Here is a 19767-nt window from a genome sequence, read left to right on the forward strand (position 1 = left end):
TCCTTTCCTGTCTCACAAAGCTCTTCCATTCAAAGTGAGATCTTGGAGTCTTGATCTTTTCCAAGATATCAAAAGAACATCTGTTCAAACTAGCATTTGGGTCATCTCCACAAATGAATTCATAATTTTCAGGTGCATTTTCAGTGCTCTCCACCCTATGTCCCTGATGTTGTGGAAAGACTGGGAACCCTACACGCTCAGCACTCCTCTCTCATCTCCTGCTCTGACTGTGGAATTAATGTTGGGGCAGCTGTGACTTTTTTCTAGAGTCAGTCCTGATTGGACCAACTCATATTTGTCTCAGTCAAATTCACCTCCACCCCATTTTATTTATCAAAAAAGTACACATCAAAAAGAATGCCCAACTCAAGGTAAAAAAAAAAAAAAATCACAGCTAAATGTAGGTTTAAAGCTGAAGAGACTTGAGATTGAAAAACTGCCAGTTCTTACTGCTCACTTACTCACATGAGGGTTTACAGCTCCTGAAATCATGCCAGGACTTTGAAAATGAAAGCTTGCAGTTAGAAAACGATGGCTCATGACAGCAAAGATCAGTCATGTGATAGGCCAAGCATTTTCCGTCATTGCCTTCTTCAATCAGACAGGGCTCAGAAACAGAGGTTAATCGGTCAGATAGCATCCACAGAGGCTGAGGGCAGCAGAATTCGGCTGCAGCAATTAATCATTTAATTGCTTTCTGATTCACTTTAAATGTCTTTTAAAAAGATATTAAAGAAAAACATTATTGAAAGAACATTTTACACTATTTAATAAAGATCAAATATACCCTTTGTGAACCAGAAAATAAATGGATCTCTAGCCCAACTCTGTTGCTCACTGTTTTCTTGGGCAACATTTACTTATACAAAGGAAGGAATGACAGTGTCTCTGCAGCAGGCAGAGCAAAAGCATGTACGAAAGCACTTAGGAAAGAAAGCAAGGGTGTAAATAAAAATAGGGTTTTGTTTGTTTAGCTGTTTGGGTTTCCAGCCTACAGAGTGGGGCGTATGACAGGGCTTGACAGGAGAGCCTAGAAACATAGTAAACTGGATTTCAGAGGGCTTTGAATGCTGAGATGAAAAAGCCTGGACTTGGAGTTCCTATTGTGGCTCAGCAGTTAACGAACAAGACTAGCATCCATAAGGACATGGGTTCAATCCCTGGCCTTGCTCAGTGGGTTAAAGATCCAGCACTGCTGTGAGCTGTGGTGTAGGTTGCAGATGAAGCTCCAATTAGCCACTAGCATGGGAACCTCCATATGCTGCAGGTGCAGCCCTAAGGAGACAAAAAAAAAAAAAAAAAAAAAAAAAAAAAGCCTGGACTTGATCTAAAAATTAGGCAATGGGAGCCACTGAAGACTTCTGAGCAGAGTAAGCAACATGAATAGGGAATCGCATGAACTGTGGTGTCCACCAGCTTTAGGTTATCATTCTAGCTGGTATGAGCATGTTATGATCTTTCTGGAGCCTCCCAAGATGTACAATGGAAGTAATACCACTGTTTCAGGGTTACTGAAATACTAGAAATATCATGTAACATACACCCCAGGGCTTGGCACAGAAAAAGCACCTAGTAAATGGTGTTAGCTGCCCTCCTGCCGTGCTCTGGGTAGGCAGGTCAAAGAGAAATAGATGGGAGGAGGGAAACCAGAGAGGTCCAGGTAAGAGCTAAAGAGCCTACACAAGGCAGAGTACAGGCAAGGAGAGGGGCAAAGAGAAAACAGGACAGGCTGTGAAGGACACAACAAAGGTAGAACCCAAGGAAATGGAGGCTAAGAAAGATGAATTTGCCTAGAGCCATTTGATAATGACTGGACATGACTGAGGGAAGAGTGGAAGTCAGCGAGACTCCAAGAAGCAGGCTGAGATAAGCATTATACAGGTCAGAGAGATGCAAAATTCTACTAGGTCCAAAATAAATAATAAATGTAAATAAGTGCCTAATATTGACTTTGCATTTCTAGAATGACTACAGAAATAATCAAAACCATATTCCTTTCTGCAATGATCCTATCTGAATTCCCAATAATAAGAGCTGCCCTGAGAACAATTTTCAAATCCACAGAGCCAGATGCTTTGGGCGATGACATTACTTCCCCTGAACACCTTCACCATGCTCCCCTTCGCCTCCCAGTCCTCCTCCACCCCAGACATCCCACCATTTCCGCAGGCACTTCCAGCTTCATCGTCGTCACTCACTTTATGATCCTCTCAGCACAAATAACTGCTGATGCTTTCTTCAGGCTGGAACTGCCTTCCCCCACAAGACTTGGCTGCTTGGATAACAGGTAGAGAAATACCTGGCACTTCAAAACAGCAGGGCAGCACCTAATAACTCATCGTACCTGGCACTTTCATTACACACTGCATTAGAAATTTCTTTAGGATGCAGCCTTAATAATTTTGCACCACTCTGCTCAATGGGGATGAATATTACTTACTTACACATAGGGACACAGCCACTCTTCCAGCACAAGCTTCTGTCCTCATCTGGGTCATAGTGGGTTTCAGCTGTGTCAGCTCCATGTAATTCACAAAGGAATCAACCCATAGGCACTCTCCAGCCACACATGTGCCTGTAGGACACACAGGGGAAACTTTACAGCGTATATAAACGAACTTTAATATTGCAGTATACCTTTTGGGATGTATGTCTAATTGTTAGAACATGCAGAAAAGCTGACAAGCCACTTTGAGCCTTTTTGGAGGCCTCTGCTTTGCACCAGTTGCCCTAGAGAAGCACAGGATTGTGCTGACTTCCCACTCACCACCCTCCTGCTCTCCCTATGGGAGTGTTCCTACCCGAGCTTCTCTGGAGCACTGAGAGGTTTTAGTGAGACTGTTGGAGCGATGGGGTTTGGGTCTCTGCATACATCCCTTTTTCCTTTAAAGTTGTTTTTCTTGAGCATCTCTGAGAAAACACTGAATATAGTTTAACTTTGTTTTATCCTTAACTTCAGGACAAATGTCATGCTGACTTATCTCCAGTTAATGATGTACTTCCTATGCAACCTGACTGGCAGAATAAAATAACAAAACTCGGTACGCATAGTGATTTATAAGTAAAATGTTTTATGCTTTACAAAGGGAAGTGGGACATGGGAACGGGTTGATAACAAAGTGAGGCCAAATATTGTTTAAAAATCAACTCATCATAGATTGGAAAGTGTTACTTCTGATTTCTTTGAAATATTCTTAATTCAGAAGTACTTGGCATCAAGCAATAAATGGGCTATTTGCATGGATGATCCTCTGATGGTGTGCAAGTGTTTTTTCTTTTCAAGTTATTCCTGGTTCAGAGTGGAGACTGGAATCTACGGTTAATGTTTCTACTTTTTTTTTTTTAAATCTCTCTGGGCCAGAGTAATATTAATGATGAACATCTACTACTTCCTTAGTGCTATTTCTATTTTACTCCTTGTCATCACTCTGTGAAATAAGGTACAATTATTACTCCTATTTTACAGATGAAGAAACTGAGCCTTAGAGAATTCAGACAACTTACTCAAGGCAAGACAGTGGTAACTGCAAAATCAGAACTCAAATCCAGGTCTCTTTTATACCAGAGTAAAAGTGGAAAGTCATAAGAACTCACTGGGACAATGGCATCTACAAATGACATTCCAGGAGCATTTACCAAAATTCTAGCTTGATATCCACAATAAAGGGGAAAAAAACCTCAGTAATTACTGCTATGAGTTTGATTTCACATAATGTCTGAGCATATAATGGCCTTAACAATTTTAGAAAAAAGTACATCAACTCTGTGATATTTATTGACTTCTTACTCTATAAAAGGCATACAGCTAACTAATCACCAAATGGAGGAGGCTGGGTGTCAAGAAGAGTAAGATGCATATTTCTCAAGATATCTACAATCCAGCTGGGTAAACAAGTCATAAATACACACAATGTATACACTGAGATGATATCAGGAAAGGTATTGCAAAGCTTGATGAGATTCATTACTAACTTAACAATACAGAGCAAGAGGGTGAGTCAGGTGCGGAAGTCTTCTCTCCAAGCAGGAGTCAGGAGTCATCAAAGAAGACTAGATTGGAGAGACGGGACTTGAGCTAGGAACTGACAGAGGGGTAGGTAGCACTTGCTGAGCCTGGAGATTGCTGGAAAGTAGAAGGGGCATCCAGGAGAAGCGAGAAGGCATCCTTGTCCTGGGTATAAGGTCACCACAGTCCTGTGTCATTATACAATGCTTGAATGAAATGCAGCATGAGCCCAGAGAGTCAACACTGACACACTGTTATAGACTGAATTGTGTCCCCTGAAATTCATGAGATGAAGCCCTAATCCCCATGGGGACACAATATTTAGAGATAGAGCCTCAAAAGAGGTAATTCAGATTAAACAAAGTCATAAGGGTGAGCCCTTCCCAATGTCCTTACAAGAAAAAGAAGAGACACCAGAGAGACTCAAGCGCAAAGACCATGTGGGCACATGGCAAGAAGACAGTGATCTGCAAGCCAAGGAGAGAGTCCTCAGGAGAAACCAAACCTACCAACACGTTGGTCTTGGACTTATAGCCTCCAGAATTGTGAGAGAATACATTTCTGTTGTTTAAGCCATCCAGTCGATGGTATTATGTTATAGCAGCCCTAGTAAACTAATACACAAACTTTTATCCGTTTCACACAGAACTTCCCTGTCCTGGCTGGATCTGCCATTCCCACACTACCCTGTGTTAGAGGCTAGAAACTTGGAGTAGCAAGTTTCTAAGCCTGTGGACTATTCCATTTGGTTATCACGAAGACCTCTGCTGGAATGCTCAAACAAGGCAAAGATGACATAAGGCAGTGCATTTCAAACTTCCTATGGTGAAGAACCAGTTTTCCCTCATTCCTTTGCTGACAGATACATGCATGATCTTACTGTGAACATGGAGTAGGCAGCAGTAGCCACACCATGCAAATTTAACAACAGGTGTATGGATATGGCAGCCAGGCAGTGGTGTACTGGTAAATGTTCGGCACTCAGGGTGGTGGGGTGGGAGGAGTCCTGTTTTATAGCATTTGCCTATCTGCAAGATAAAAATACCTTCATCCATGACTGATTTCAAGCTACCAAGCTGAAGTCACTGAGGCACAGAGATGGAAAGAAATGTCCACAGTCAGCTCTCTCTAGCTGGTACCAACCACCTCTAGCCCATAACAGTGGCAATGTACAATTCTTAAAAAGTTTTTAAATACTTACTGTCATGTTTGTACTTAACTCCTTACAGAAGGCAAGTCACACTTTACATAATACTGATACAATATTTTTATTTTTTATTTTTGTTTTTAATTTTGGCCTTATCCTTGGCATGTGGAAGTTCCCAGGCCAGGGATCAAACCTGTACCACAGCAGTGACCCAAGCCACTGCAGTGACAACACCAGATCCTTAACTTGCTATGCCATAAGAGAACTCCTGACCTAAATTTTTTAAATGTAGAACTCCCCAGATAGGACATACAAAGTCATTAACTCCCTGTTTTGATAGGATAAATTCTGGACCCACAAAGTTCTAAGAAAGCATTTTAAGAAAGGGCCTATTTACCCAAAATTAGCTATGAAGAAATGGCAGAAGCTCAGCTCTTGTCTTCTCTCCCTCTTTTTTTTTTCTTCTCTTTATCTAGAAATATTATCTCAAAGACTTTCTCCCTATCCTTGACTTTTTCCCTTCCCTTGCTCTCCCTTTCCTAAAGGATTGTTCTTCCTAATACATTGCATGTATTTAGGGCTTGTCTACCCAGCTGGATTGTAGGTGCTTTCTTTGTTCTCCTCAACATCATGGTCAAGCACAACTTTCCCAATGGTCCACTCTCTTTCTCCTACAACTTGGCTTTATTGTGGGAATGGGATCCTAGTCTTTGTTATAAGAAGTAATTAGGGGATAAACCCACTCAGGCAAATCAAGCAGATTTAAAGAGCCTACAGGGTTACAGGCAGAAAATGGAGAGTTGTATTAGCTCTCTTTATCCTTGCTTTCCCAGAACCAATTCAGCTTTGTTCTTTTTTCTTTTTTTCAAACACAGAGCCAGCCATTAGTAGAACAGCCAAAGCCTGTGGCATACAGAACAATGATTGGAGTGGGAGTGACCAGCACTGAAGTCCAGGCAAGAGGCAATCAGGACTAACCTTGGGAGGTGGCCATGAGAATAGAAACAAAAACACAGATACAAACCATAGCCATATCTGAAGTAAAATCAACAGGACTGAACCACTGATTAGAGACAGAATAGCAAGGGCAAGGGAGGAAGATGGTGCAAGGTTTCAACACTGACTGCAGCCAGATGAGTCATCCTGGAGCTAAGCTACAATTGAGTTACTTAAATGACAAAAACCTTGTTTGGCTCCAAGCCCACTGCACATAGCAAAAAGTCTAAATTCCTATATAAAGACTGCCACAATTCTGCACAAAGTTATCAGCAAGCTTGAACACATTCATTCATTTAACAAACATTTATTGAACAGCTATTATGTATTATGCTGGATCAGGAAATCAAAAATGGGGGAAAGGCACAGTTCCTGACTTTGATGAGTTCAAATAAATCAATATGCATATGCTCAAGCTCTGTCCACAACGTTCTCTTCACTGAAATCCGTTGTTTATTGAGTGCTACTCTATGCCAGAGACTGCTTTTGACCCTAGAGGCCCAGTTAAGTTATTTCCATATTCATTTTCCAATCAGACCTGTGGATTATTGATTTGGGATTGTCTGCATAGTGAGCTGAGGTCAAAGGGAATCTCAAAGGGGAAAGACCGGAAGAGGAAGGGAACCAATACCAGACTCTTGGAGTAATGCCTACAGTTCAAGGATTAGAATAAGGAAGAAGAGCCAGAAGCAGCCAGGGGAATAACCAGAGAGGGAAGAGAAAAACAAACGAGTCATGGATGCTGGGAGTGGAGAGTTTCAAGCATAAAGAAGAATCTGAACTGTGTTCAATGTGGCTGAAAGCTAAGGAAGAGAAGACTGAGAAAGGCACCACACAGTCACTCATTTCAGGCTGGAGACGGAAAGAAGTTTGTGGCAAGGAACAGATCAAAGATGCCCAACAGAGCGAGGGGGTGCTTTATAAAGACTCTGGAGCAGGAATTGGGAAGATACAGACTTAGTGAACACAAGTGAAAAGGTTGGCCTTAGCGAGAGGAGAGACAATTCTTTCCCATGACCATGAAGAAGGAAAGGACTGAAGCATATGTAGAGAAAAAGGTTGTAAAGGGAGGTCACAGAGGCCCCAGGGGTGTTTGAAATCAGACAAGACCAAGTTTGAATCTCATCTCTTCCATTTACTTTCTGCATAATATCTGGCAAGTTGCTGAAGCTTTCTGATTCTTAGTTTCTTCATCTATAAGATGAATATCATGGAGTTCCCATCGTGGCTCAATGGTTAACGAATCCAACTAGGAACCATGAGATTGCGGGTTCGATCCCTGGCCTTGCTCAGTAGGTTGAGGATCTGGCGTTACCGTGAGGTGTGGTGTAGGTTGCAGATGTGGCTCAGATCCTGCGTGGCTGTGGCTCTGGCGTAGGCCAGCAGCTACAGCTCCGATTAGACCCCTAGCCTGGGAACCTCCATATGCCACGGGAGTGGCCCTAGAAAAGGCAAAAAGCAAAAAAAAAAAAAAAAAAAAAAAAAAAAAAAAAAAAAAAGATGGATATTGTATATTTATGATGTAAATACTTATGATGTATGTATATATCGTGCCTTTCTCATACGGTTGTAGTGAGAACACATTGAGAAAATATATGTGCCACTGGTTTCCCCCTTGCCTTTTCAGCTAAGGTATATATGGGGTGACAAAAATAAATTCTACAGGCCCTTCTCCCTCTCTACTCATACAGCACTATGGCCCTCTGCAAAGTACTCTTGAAAATGTGCTCACAAGTGAGTCCATCTCTCTGAGCTCCATGGGGTCAGCTACATCTTTGCTGCCCCACACTGTTCCAGCTGAGGTCCTAGATGCCGAATCCAAACATGCTGCCTTGCTGAAGCACCCTTTTCAGTTTTACTTAATACCTTTCCCAAACCCAGTCTCCACCAGTCTCAGCCTGGGCCTGGATAACAATCTGAGGGAAAAACATAATGCAATACCTCATACTGTTCCTCATCTCTCATGACCAGGTTTGAGTCAGGCTCTGGGAGTCTCTCAAGCCTTCATATGAACACATTTTTTTGTAGACCCACCACATTAATCCCAATCTAGATTACAGCAAACCCTGCCATGCAAAACAATCTCAATAAAAGTTAGATTCCTTTTCGGGAGTTCCCGTCGTGGCGCAGTGGTTAACGAATCCGACTAGGAACCATGAGGTTGCGGGTTCGGTCCCTGCCTTTGCTCAGTGGGTTAACGATCCGGCGTTGCCGTGAGCTGTGGTGTAGGTTGCAGACGTGGCTGGGATCCCGTGTTGCTGTGGCTCTGGCATAGGCCGGTGGCTACAGCTCCGATTCACCCCCTAGCCTGGGAACCTCCATATGCTGTGGGAGCGGCCCAAGAAATAGCAACAACAACAACAACAAAAGACAAAAAAAAAAAAAGTTAGATCCTTTTCTCCATTAATTCAGCACCATCGTTTCACTTATACTTCTGATATGCAATGACCTTTCTCCCATCCTCGTTACATCTGGGTTTGACCCAAGTGCACAAAAACTTGGTTATACTGTATATAGTGTGCTGGTAAATGTTTAGCAACCAGCTCTCTGGCAGAAAAAGTCTGATTTTGTAGCGTTTGCCAATTATCATGGTGTAAACATTCCCACCACGGCTAATTTCAATCTACCAACATAACATTGACCACCTTGCAAAATTCCTCAAAATTTAGCAATCAGTTCTCCCAAGCTGGTAGAAGCTGCCTCTGGCACATTATTCAACTGGTCACCTGGAAATCCTGGCTAGTAGTGTACTGACACAGCTCTGAAGTTTCTGTCCATTTAATAAAGTCCCAAGCATATCCAGCTACCGCTTTGCAAAGACAACATTCCACCCCAACTGTATTGCAATGGGGATGAACTGCAACGGCATCGAGTCTCATTTAGGGACCATCACTATTTTCATGTGGTTTGGGAAATGATTGTGTTTAAATGGCATTTGGACATTTTAAAGGAAACAGACACACCCTGATGGGTGAAATCTCAGGGATAATCAGTGAACAAAAACACTGTCACCAAGTAAGTAAACAGTGACAAGTTTATAAGATGCTGTTGGCAGTAGCTGGATTTCTCAGTGCTGAACACTTGAGTTGGGCATGGTGGGAGCGGCTGGTTAGCCATTTGTCAGGCAAAGTCAAAACAGCCCTCCAGCTACAGCACAGACGGCAGACTGCAGCTCGTCAGCATTTTATTTATGACTCTTAATTAGCAAGCAAAAAAGGAGGGAAGAAGTTTCCAGCTTGGGATATACATACTTATACATATATATTTCCCAGAAATTGTCTTTGTCAAAATAATTTAAATCCCCACAACCCTGAGAGGTAGACATAACTTACATTTTATATACTGGAAACTCCATTCTAGAAGGTAAATAAAACTATCTTAATCTCGCCAATGAAGGTTCAGATAGGTAAAGTGACTTTTCCAAGGTAACACGACTAGAACATGACAGAACCAGGACCAACATCTTCAGACCCTAATGGAAAGGCTCTTTCTGACCACACCATGGCTGGATCTTACCTGGCACGTCATAGGAGTAAGTCCATTGACTTGGACTAAAAGAGAGTTGACTACCAAACTCACTAAATTCATGAATAAACTTCTCGTTCTTATGATTAGAATTAATTCTTTGGAGGGAGGGTAGTTATTGAGTGAGTGAGGAATGTAGGATAACTGAGTGAGTAGGTGAGTTCCCTGCCTGCTTTTGAAGAACCTGGGGTTTTGCTTTGCAACCAACAGAGTCTAATCAGGCACAGAGCAGGAATGAAGAGTTGGATCCTCACAGTACATGAGTTCAAAGTGACTCTGCTCTGTGGAGGAGTCTTTGAGCTGTTCGGCCTTCAAGTGATTGTGAGGTATAAGAAGCATCAGAAATATGAACAGACATGGTAACTATAAACATGAAGGACTGTTTCCATCAACCATCTCTATACAGATGGCATTCAGAAAGGATGGCAGTGATTACTTCTGATCACTGATATGACCCCCAAAAAACCCTTGATACTTATATATTAAAAATTTTATTGATATGTCACCTTTATTATGGGTTTATTTTGATTTTTAATTCTAATGAAACCTAAAAAACAAAGTGTTTCTATTATTCTCAAGGGTCCCATGTTTCCCTAAATAATGAACTGGAAGGCAGCAACTTCCGAGCTCTCTGAAGAAGTGTAGAGGTCACCAGTAGTTCTGGTTCTTTTCTCTCGCAGGGACAAGGAATTAACTTCTCCATCTCCTTGAAGATAAGCATGGCCATGTGACTTACTTTGGCCAATGAGATATGATCAGATGTAAAGTGTGTCACTTTTGGATGAGAGACTTAGTTAAAAGTCAGTGCAGGATTGTGCAGGCTTACTTCCCCAGTTGCAGTGAGCCCAGCAGCACACGCTGAGATGACAGACTGTCTGCCAATTAGATCCTAGAGTCACTCTGACAAGGAGAATCTTTCCTGAATTTTGGAAGCTAACGTTACCAAAGCCTAACTTCCCCTGTCCTGCTAGGAGAGAATTGTTCAGTGAAAGAGGAGGTTAACTAAAGAAGAAAAGTAAAAAGTCAAAGGCTGAAGACTCCTGGACATTTTGAATCTCATTGAGGCCTAGCACTCTGAGTGAGGGAACACTCAGTATCTAAGGTACTAGTCTTCCCAAAGTGATCAAGAGAAGGTGGAAGCTGGAAAAATGAATCCAAACTTTCAGATTTCCAAAGAGATAACTGAAAAGAATCTGGACTCCTTGGAACCTAATAAGAAATCTGAGGAGTTCCCATCATGGATCAGTGGTTAACAAATCTGACTAGGAACTATGAGGTTTCAGGTTCAATCCCTGGCCTTGCTCAGTGGGTTAAGGATCCGGCATTGCAGTGAGCTGTGGTGTAGGTTGCAGACATGGCTTGCATTGCGCATTGCTGTGGCTGTGGCATAAGCCAGTGGCTACAGCTCTGATTAGACCCCTAGCCTGGGAACCTCCATAAGCCATGGGAGTGTCCCTAGAAAAGGCAAAAATACAAAAAAAAAAAAAAAAAAAAAAAAAAAAGAAAAAAGAAAAAAGGAAATCTGAGCTGAACACGAAATTGAGATTGAGTCAAAACAATTCAACAAGGAGTGAATGCCCACTCCTTATATAAAACTCTGACACGGCAGGAGATGCTTAGTAAGAGTATAGAAGCCCCTTCTCTTTTAAGGAAGTTACAATCTAATTAGTGAGCTCAAACAACATCAGGGAAAATCAAATAATTTTTCTCAAACTTCAAATAATGACATATGTGATGCCATGAAGCAGTGCAGTTAGTGACCAAATTCACCATGTACTGAAATCTCTATAGATGTGCTGAAGGGACTCAAATCACCACTAAAAATCAACCATAATTCACACCCTGCTTTATCCTCACATCCACAGTTAGTATACGCCGGCAACACCTTATGGCTAAGACTGGCTAATATTGGAAGAGATGGAGGGGACATTCAGGACCTCAAGGAAAAAAAAAGAAAAAGAAAAAGCTCCACAAGTTCTTGGTGGCTCAAATGGAAGTAATCAAAAGCAAATAAGCCCCCTTGTGGGGCCTGCCTCATTTTGCTACATGCCCTCAATGTAACAGTAAAACAACTAGAGGAAGGCAAAGGCCAAAGCCAAGAAACTGCAGCAGCTATCTTTCCTTCATATCCTGTGTGCTTCCCTCACCCCTGCTCCAGATGGCTTGACCGTCACACCCAGTTTTGCTGCCAACTCAGTGGGCAACAGGTAAGTTACTCATTGCTGAATGTGTTAACGGCATTTAGAAGTAGCCCTGTCTTTGGATTAAAATATAAAGTCAGATCTCATTATGGAAAACTTGATTACAGCTAGGATATTTGCATCTAATCCAACCAAAACCCTCCCCCAGCCTGGCCCTAACAAATCTGCACTATTCAAAATTGCATGACATCATGGTTCAAATGAAGGTTCTATTCCCCTTTCTCCAAGTCTGTGGAATTATGAGTGTAAAATACCACCCTTAAGATCATTCCCCAAGTTGCATGATTGAATTCCTGCAAAGAAGAAAAGAGATGAAAAATTCATCTTTTACTAGGGTTTGAGCAACCCACAAGGGCAGCAGTACCCTGACCCTAGGACACTCAGCATTATGGAGCCTGAGAACACTGCTGCTCCTTCTTTTGTATGGAGAAAGGGGCAAAATGTCAGTCAGTGCTTTTCACATCCACAGCCCTCCTGAAAGGAACTCTTATGCCAACTCTCTACTAGGCTGGGGAGCACCTGAGCAGGTCTTTAATAAAGGAGATTCAAGGACTGCCAATCACGGTCCAGCTCATCCTCTGGGAGGCAGTCAGGCCTCCAAAGCTCAATCCAGACAGGGACCATGTGATTATGTAATGAAACCAATGAGACTCTTTCTCCCTGTCCCCCTCCCCCTTCTCTCTCTATCCCCTCTCTCCCCTTCTCTTTATGAAAACTGAATGGGAAATATGGGGAAGATGGTCATTAAGTGGGAACAGAAGCTGAAAAGATGTATACAGAGAGCACAGACCATGTAGGAAAGCTATGGGAAAGGGTTTCAGAGTGCCAATGTTGAGACTAAGCTAGAGAAATGAGCTACTGGAGTTCTGTCGTGGCACAGTGGTTAACAAATCCAACTAGGAACCATGAGGTTGCGGGTTCAATCCCTTGCCTTGCTCAGTGGGTTAAAGATTCAGCGTTGCTGTGAGCTGTGGTGTAGGTCGCAGACGTGGCTCGGATCCTGCGTTGCTGTGGCTCTGGCGTAGGCCGGTAGCTACAGCTCCGATTACACCTCTAGCCTGGGAACCTTCATATGTCGCAGGAGTGGCCCTAGAAAAGGCAAAAAGAATAAATAAATAAATAAATAAATAAATAAATAAATAAGCGAGCTACTGACAAGCCGCACACAGCTGAAAGTTAGGCCAAGTTGGTAGCTGCAATTGTGAAGACACAGAAGCCAAGAACTTACAATGGAGAGAGTGGGGATAGGAACACCCGTGGTTGAGCTATGCTGGACCAGCTTCAGCTTCCTCATGGCCTCCTGGAGACTAGTTTCCCATGAGAGTTCTATCTCTTGTATCCTGCCAATAACCCCACCAGCAAAGTTCCCTTACTGTGTCCCAGCTCTTGCCCTCAAACTAACACACATGCGGAGGGCCAGGTTTTATAGATACCTGGTCATTGGCTAGTCTAGACCAGCCCTGATGCTCCCTTATCCACATCACCTGATGCTTTTCATCCCAGGCATTTGACACTTAGCATGTCAGGCTATGTTGGTACTTAACTTATGCAGACTTTCATGCTATCTCAACAGCTATTTGTTCTGTGGAATATTTTTAGCATGAGATGAGGGAGGGGCTGGGAGAATGATTGTGGAATAAAAGAAGTGTTCTAGGTTAGGATAGTGTCACATTCTCAATGCAGTGTTAAGTGCCTTGCACTAACACATGCTCTGAAAAATGATTGTCAGTGATGCTGTCTTAATCCCACCTTCCTGTGTTTATAAAGACAAGTACAGGCAATTGACAATGAGGTCCCAGGGGATCCCTGACAATTGAAACTCTTCCTTCTTCAGAGAGCAAACCAGGAAATCCATAAGTGTACCCATGTGGTCTTCATAGAAAGATATCACACAGGGCTGAAGATTTCAGGGGAAAAAGAAAGAAAAAAACAAAAACCCTTTTCAAATCCATTTAAAACGATCCATGCAGCTGTTTCCTGAACTCTCCCAAAGAACTGAGATGCAAAAGGCTATATCGCTCTTTCATCACTCCCCCCACCCCCACGCTGCAAACTGGCTTTCAGGTGACGCAATGATGAGACCTCTGCGGTGAGCTCTGCCTGGAGGGATACAGCCAACAACAAAGTGTGGGGTGCTGCCACCTCTTGGATGTTCATAGCCAAAGCAAGTCTCTGTCCCAGAAAGGATGTATTTCGGTGATATTATGAAATGTTAACGGGCAATCTGTTCTGAAATAATTGCTCAGCATGTTGGCCTCCTTTTCCATTTTAGAATTTCAAAGGCAATGAAGGCCAAAAGCAGTGCCAGCCTGTTAGTGGTACCTACACTGATTAAATCTAGCCCATCACAACCACAGCTACACAAAAGCTCTTTTTTCTCAATTAATAAAATGCAATTAATGATATCATTGAAAAACTCCTGCCAATTCAATTTAGAGCCAGTCAGAGATTCCATTTAGAGCTGTGTTTAGGATATGCATTTGTTTTAGCTGACAGGATTAACAACACCTAATTTCTGGGATACACCCAAATTTCTGCAGGGATAAAAGAATGTTTACCAGAAACATACAATAATGACAGCTTCTTTCCCCTTCCTTCCCTACACACACACACACACACAGACACACACACACAAACACACACACACAGACACACCTACACACACACAGAGGCTCCCACACATGAACCCAGTTCAATTCCAGTTATTCAGCAACCAGATTGTCTCCCTCGCCTGTGAGAAACCTAGTATGTCCACACTGGAAATATCTAGGGTGGGTTCTCTGAGGTGGGATACAAATTTTAAAGCTTTTATTACAAGAAATATTTATACTGATCAGCCTAGTTCCTGAGGGGAAATACGTTGTTTCTCTTATTCTCCCTGGTATAGGTCATTTGAGCAGCTGGGTTGTCATTTTTTTAATCTCCACATTTCCCTAAGGATAGTGAGAGTATGATTTAAACTGCAACATTAGCTGCTTTAGGCTAGATTTTCAAAGCTACACCAGGGGAGTTAAAAGCGCAAATCCTGTTATTGTTACAAGATTAATGCACAGAAATCCCAGAATACCACTTTGGAAATGTAGCCAAGGAATATTATTTTAATGTACTGTATGTTATTTTTAGACTCAGCTATAGCCCAATTATCAGCTGGCATATCAAAAATGAGAGACAGATAGCTGTCTTTAATCCAAAATTCTAATGAGTTTTTTGGTGTTTGTGTTTTTTTAACACTTAGAAATCTGGATATTTGGAGGAAAAAAGTAAAAGAAACTATAGCAGCTACCTCCTACCTGCTCTGTTGCTATAGAGGCTGCTACTTAGAGTACTGGTTCTACAGAATATTTTAGCAATGTCTTTTTTTTTTTCCTAAGAGAGTCAGGTGGTAGGAAAAGAAGGTACTGAATCATGGGGACCTCTTGACCATACCATAAAAAGTGTGCAGTCAACCACAATGAACTAATGATTTCAAGGCAGCAAGTCAGGATTTCTGCCACCAGTCATTTCTATTTTTGCTTTAACACATCTTAGATTGTTCAAAAATAACTATCTGCAAAAGGTCTTCCAGTTGGAGTAGATTGGCTTCCACGTTGCATTATGGGCATCAACCAACATTTATTGATTCTCTAGATGTCTGCTGTTGGGTTTTATTAAACTGGGCTTGTCTCTTTTTTTGCCCCAGAGTAACTGCATAGATTGGATACGACCACATCACTGTCTCTAGGCTACATCTTGTTTGCAAGATAACGGGCCCCAGAAGAACTCCTGCCTTTCTGCTAGTCAAGAAATACTTTCACCTGTAGTTCCTCTCACTGACTCAAATCCCGGAGTATCTTCTGTTATGTCTAAAGGTATTCTATCTTTCTAAAAAGGAAAAACATGATTGCAGAGATCTGTTTCTGTGTAGGGTATAACCTCACTACCATAAACCCTAGGATTTTCTATGTCAGTTAGGAAGTTTACTAGTAATTTACTGGTAATAAAATCAGGTACAACTCCAACAGAAGACACTGGAGATGACCCAAGCTGGGTGTATAAGGAGTCCTGCACATGAGGTGGCACACATATTTATGCTGTGTCAGGTCACTTGCGTCTTACCATATCACTCTGAAAACATCAGTAGTATCTGAACAGCTAGATGTGTTTTTACTGGGAAAATGATTTTTCTCTTTGTGGCAGTGTTTCTGCAATAGTATGTTGGCTCAGTAATAAATATGCGAGACTTAAAAAAGTTTCACTTAGAGGTGAGTTCCCATTATGGCTCAGTGGGTTAAGAACCTGACGTGGCATCCTTGGAGATGCGAGTTTGATCCCTGGCATCGCTCAGTGGGTTAAAAATCTGGCCTTGTTGCAAGATGCAGTGTAGGTCACAGATGCAGCTCAGATCCAGTGTTGCTGTGGCTGAGGTGTAGGCCAGCATCTGCAGCTCTGATTCAACCTCTAGCCCTAGGAACTTCCATATACTACATGTGTGGCAGTGAAGAAAAAAAAAAAAAAAAAAAAAAAAAGCCCAGAACCATCCTCAGCAAACAGAACTAAACCCCTTTGGTACCACCAGTGACTGCCACATTGGACCTTGCTTTTCAGAGAAATTGTGAGGAGAATTAAATGAGTAACGTTCTAAGAAGCAATTTGGACAGGGCTTGGCACATTGTAGGCTACCTAAGTCAGGGAAGCAGCGGCACCAACAATTTTAAAGATTCTTCTCTTATGTTTATAGGCATTTTTCAATTTATAAAATTACTTTTTTACATTCTCTCACCAGCAATACAGCAATGAGCCTTAGGGTGGGTACTCACACATTTATGTGGAGCTAACTCAAGTTACATGTCAGCTTTTCCCATATAGTTTGTACACAGAGGTTGGGCTATAAATAATGGGCTATAATGGTATGAAATTCTCCATTTCAGTTTCTGGGGCACTGTTAATATCATAACCACTATTCATCTGTGTTTCATCTCTGAAATGGAAGTGAGTGGGTCCTAGACACTCAAAAACCAGAAGAGTGCTCTTCTGGTTGGAAAAATTTTAAAACTCTTATGAATGAATACCTACTACTGATATAGCCCAATATATGAGGCACTATGATATATATACTTTATGAACTGTTCCTCTCCTTAAGTAACACTTAAGAACTATTAGAATGCTTGTATACACCTATATTCTACCAAGAATACAAACTTACCAGAACCCAGCACAGTAGCACACTAATATCTGTAATTGTACAAATTCATGAAATAAACACATAAGAATCACTAAGTAAACACTAAGAATCACTAAAGATGAATGTAACCTCACTAGGGGCAAGTAGAAGAGTCTGAAAACTCATTGCCTCTTCTATAAAATGGGGGAGTGACCAATAATGCATTGGAGAATAATTACAAGAATAAAGTGAGAAGAGGTATGTGAAGGACATAGGCAGCCTTCTAAAATGTCTCACAACGATCCTTGCACCCAAGGTTTTAATAACCTGTGTAATCTTCCACCCCAAGCATGAATTGGTGGCTTAATAGAACTAATAGCATAAGACAGAGGTGATGGGATGTCACCTCTGTGATTAGGCTACAAAAAACTGACTTCCCTCCCGTTGGCACCCTCCCTCTCTCTCTCACTGGCATCCCCCTTCACCCTCTCACCTGTGAGATGCTCAAGTGTCAAGGGACCAAGATAGACCTTCGACCAAGAGCTTGTGAGGAACACTGCCTTAGTCCAACAGCCCATGAAGTATTGAATTCTGCCAAAAATCTTATAAATGAAAGTAATTCTCCTCTCATCAAGGCTTGAGATAACCACAGCCCTGGGTAACACCTTGACTGCAGTTTTGTGAGAGACCCTGAAGCTGAAGGCCCAGTCAAGCCACACCAGGACTCCTGATCCACGGAAACTGGAAGATAAATATTTTTAAAGGCATTCCATTTTGGGTAAATTGTCATGCTGCAACAATAGGTAACTGATACAAACACCTATTGCACCATGGCCATTTTGAAGGATGCAAATATGGAAGCATTTTATTTTATAGTAGCATTGTAAATTACAGCGGCCTTGATTACAAGCTTGGTTTTTAAAACTAGCAAAGAAAATCATACAGTTGCCCTTACTAAGGAGAACTAACTAGTCTGTAGAAAGGAATGACGGGAATCCATCCTGCTAGTAATCTCCTCTGCGAATATGACAAGCTAGTCCTGTGCGGCAACCAGCACTAAACAGCAGTGACGAAGGAATGTCTTCAGTTACACAACTGGTGGGGAAGGATGCAGTTAAATTCATCACTGCTGAGCAGGGGTTGAAATGACAGTGGTCTCCTGGAACCACTTCCGTAAAACATCGGGAAACGTGGTTGTTTAGCATGAACCCTGGCCTTGCAAAAATTAAATGATTCCCTCAGCAATCCTATTTTGAACTGTTCTCACCGTCTGCTGAAGACAGTTGGCTCTTAATCCATTTTATAGAAGCACTTTCTGTTCCTTGGATAAAAGGAAGTACATAAATTTCAAGTGCCATATTACCATACATGCATGGTTCTGTTTGGGCACAAGCACGTTGTTCTTGTCATAAATTCTGACTCAGAATGGGAACTCAGGATTTACCATCTCACTCTTTATAGTTACAAGATCGACGAAACTGATTACAAGAAAAAATATGTAAGCTTTGAAGCTGTTCACACCAGTGATGTGGTTCAGTAGCTTGTAAAAGTGGCAAATAACAGCAAGCCAAAAGAAGGGAATTTCAGGAAAGATAAAGCTTTTAAAAACACAGGGTTGCTTGTGTTTGGAACCCAGGAGCTTTTAGTTCTCTCTGGAATCAGGAATATTCTCTCCACTGTCTATCGTTGGAATGTGATCTTTGGAAACTGTGCCCTGTAGACCTCCCTCCATCACATCAAGAGTTCTAGGCCCCTCTGTGAAGGGTGGCACCTCCAGGAAGTGAAGGCCAGTCATTCTGGGGAATGGCATTTTTGCAAATTCCAGTTTTCTCAAATTCTCAAATTTTCTCAAACTGTGTATGTGAATATGCTGGTTTAGTTTGGTTGTTTTAGCCTGTCAAAGGGGATCTAGAGGCCCATTTTAGGCTTTATGCCCTTGTCAAGGACTTTAGGGAGGACAGTGCAGCCACTAAAATGAAAAGTGGTGCAGGTAGAGCACAAGGGTATGAACCTCAGCCTCATTGTTGACTAGCTGTGAAGTCTTGAACAAATTCTCTAAATCCTTTAAGATGCAGTTTCTTCATATGAAAAATAGAAACAAGGAGTTTCCTTGTGACTCAGCAGGTTAAGGATCTGGTGTTGTCACTGCCAGGGCTCTGGTTATAGGAATGGTGCAGGTTCATTCCCTGGCCCAGGAACATCCACATGCCATAGGAGCAGCAAAAAAAATTAAAAATAAAAAAAAAATATTATCTCTCTTATAAGGTTAAGGTGAAGATTAAATGTGATAATCCAAAAAAAGTATTTCGCATTGTACCTGACACAGAGTAAATTCATTGTAAATGTTAATGTTTACAGTATTATTTTTTATTATAATATTATTGTTGGTTTTTTAAAATTTCTTTTTACAGCTGCACCTGTGGCATATGGAAGTTCCCAGGCTAGGGAGTCAAATCAGAGCTGCAGCTGCCAGCCTATGCCACAGCCACAGCAACATGGGATCTGAGCCACATCTGTGACCTATGCAGCAGCTTGCAGCAATGCCAGATCCTTAACCCAGTGGTCGAGTCCAGGGATCAAATCCACATCCTCAGAGATACTATGTCAGCTTCTTAACCTGCTAAGCCACAAGGGGAACTCCAATATTAGTGGGGTTTTTTAATGCTATTAATCCTATTTTCATGAGTCAAGCTTTTAGCTCTTTGAGGAAAAAGAATGTTGGAAATTGGGATTTGGGGCATGGACTTTTACC

The 19767-nt window shown here is 41.9% G+C and overlaps 2 protein-coding genes across 6 annotated transcripts in view; one reads left to right on the forward strand and one right to left on the reverse strand.

Annotated features, from left to right (window-relative positions):
• LOC146400960 (uncharacterized) overlaps window positions 1-19767 on the reverse strand; it is a 285838-nt gene that overhangs the window by 215129 nt on the left and 50942 nt on the right. For 4 of the 5 annotated variants that reach the window (XR_014813052.1, XR_014813050.1, XR_014813051.1 and 1 more), the window contains one exon: window positions 2445-2575. Coding sequence is in view for 1 of the 5 variants with exons in the window: in XM_084972961.1 (XP_084829087.1) it covers window positions 2441-2575 (135 nt within the window). In the remaining 4 variants the exon portion in view is untranslated. Of the gene's footprint in view, window positions 1-2440; window positions 2576-19767 lie in introns of all 5 variants that reach the window. The other variant, XM_084972961.1, reaches the window with a different exon arrangement.
• MFSD8 (major facilitator superfamily domain containing 8) overlaps window positions 1-19767 on the forward strand; it is a 449919-nt gene that overhangs the window by 16475 nt on the left and 413677 nt on the right. The gene's annotated exons all lie outside the window — the stretch shown is intronic.

The sequence above is a fragment of the Sus scrofa genome, chromosome 8, assembly GCF_054392235.1.
Source record: "Sus scrofa isolate SSC_HxYL_T2T_F1_AM1 chromosome 8, Sscrofa_HxYL_maternal_Yorkshire_Landrace_v2.0, whole genome shotgun sequence".
Taxonomy (NCBI): domain Eukaryota; kingdom Metazoa; phylum Chordata; class Mammalia; order Artiodactyla; family Suidae; genus Sus; species Sus scrofa.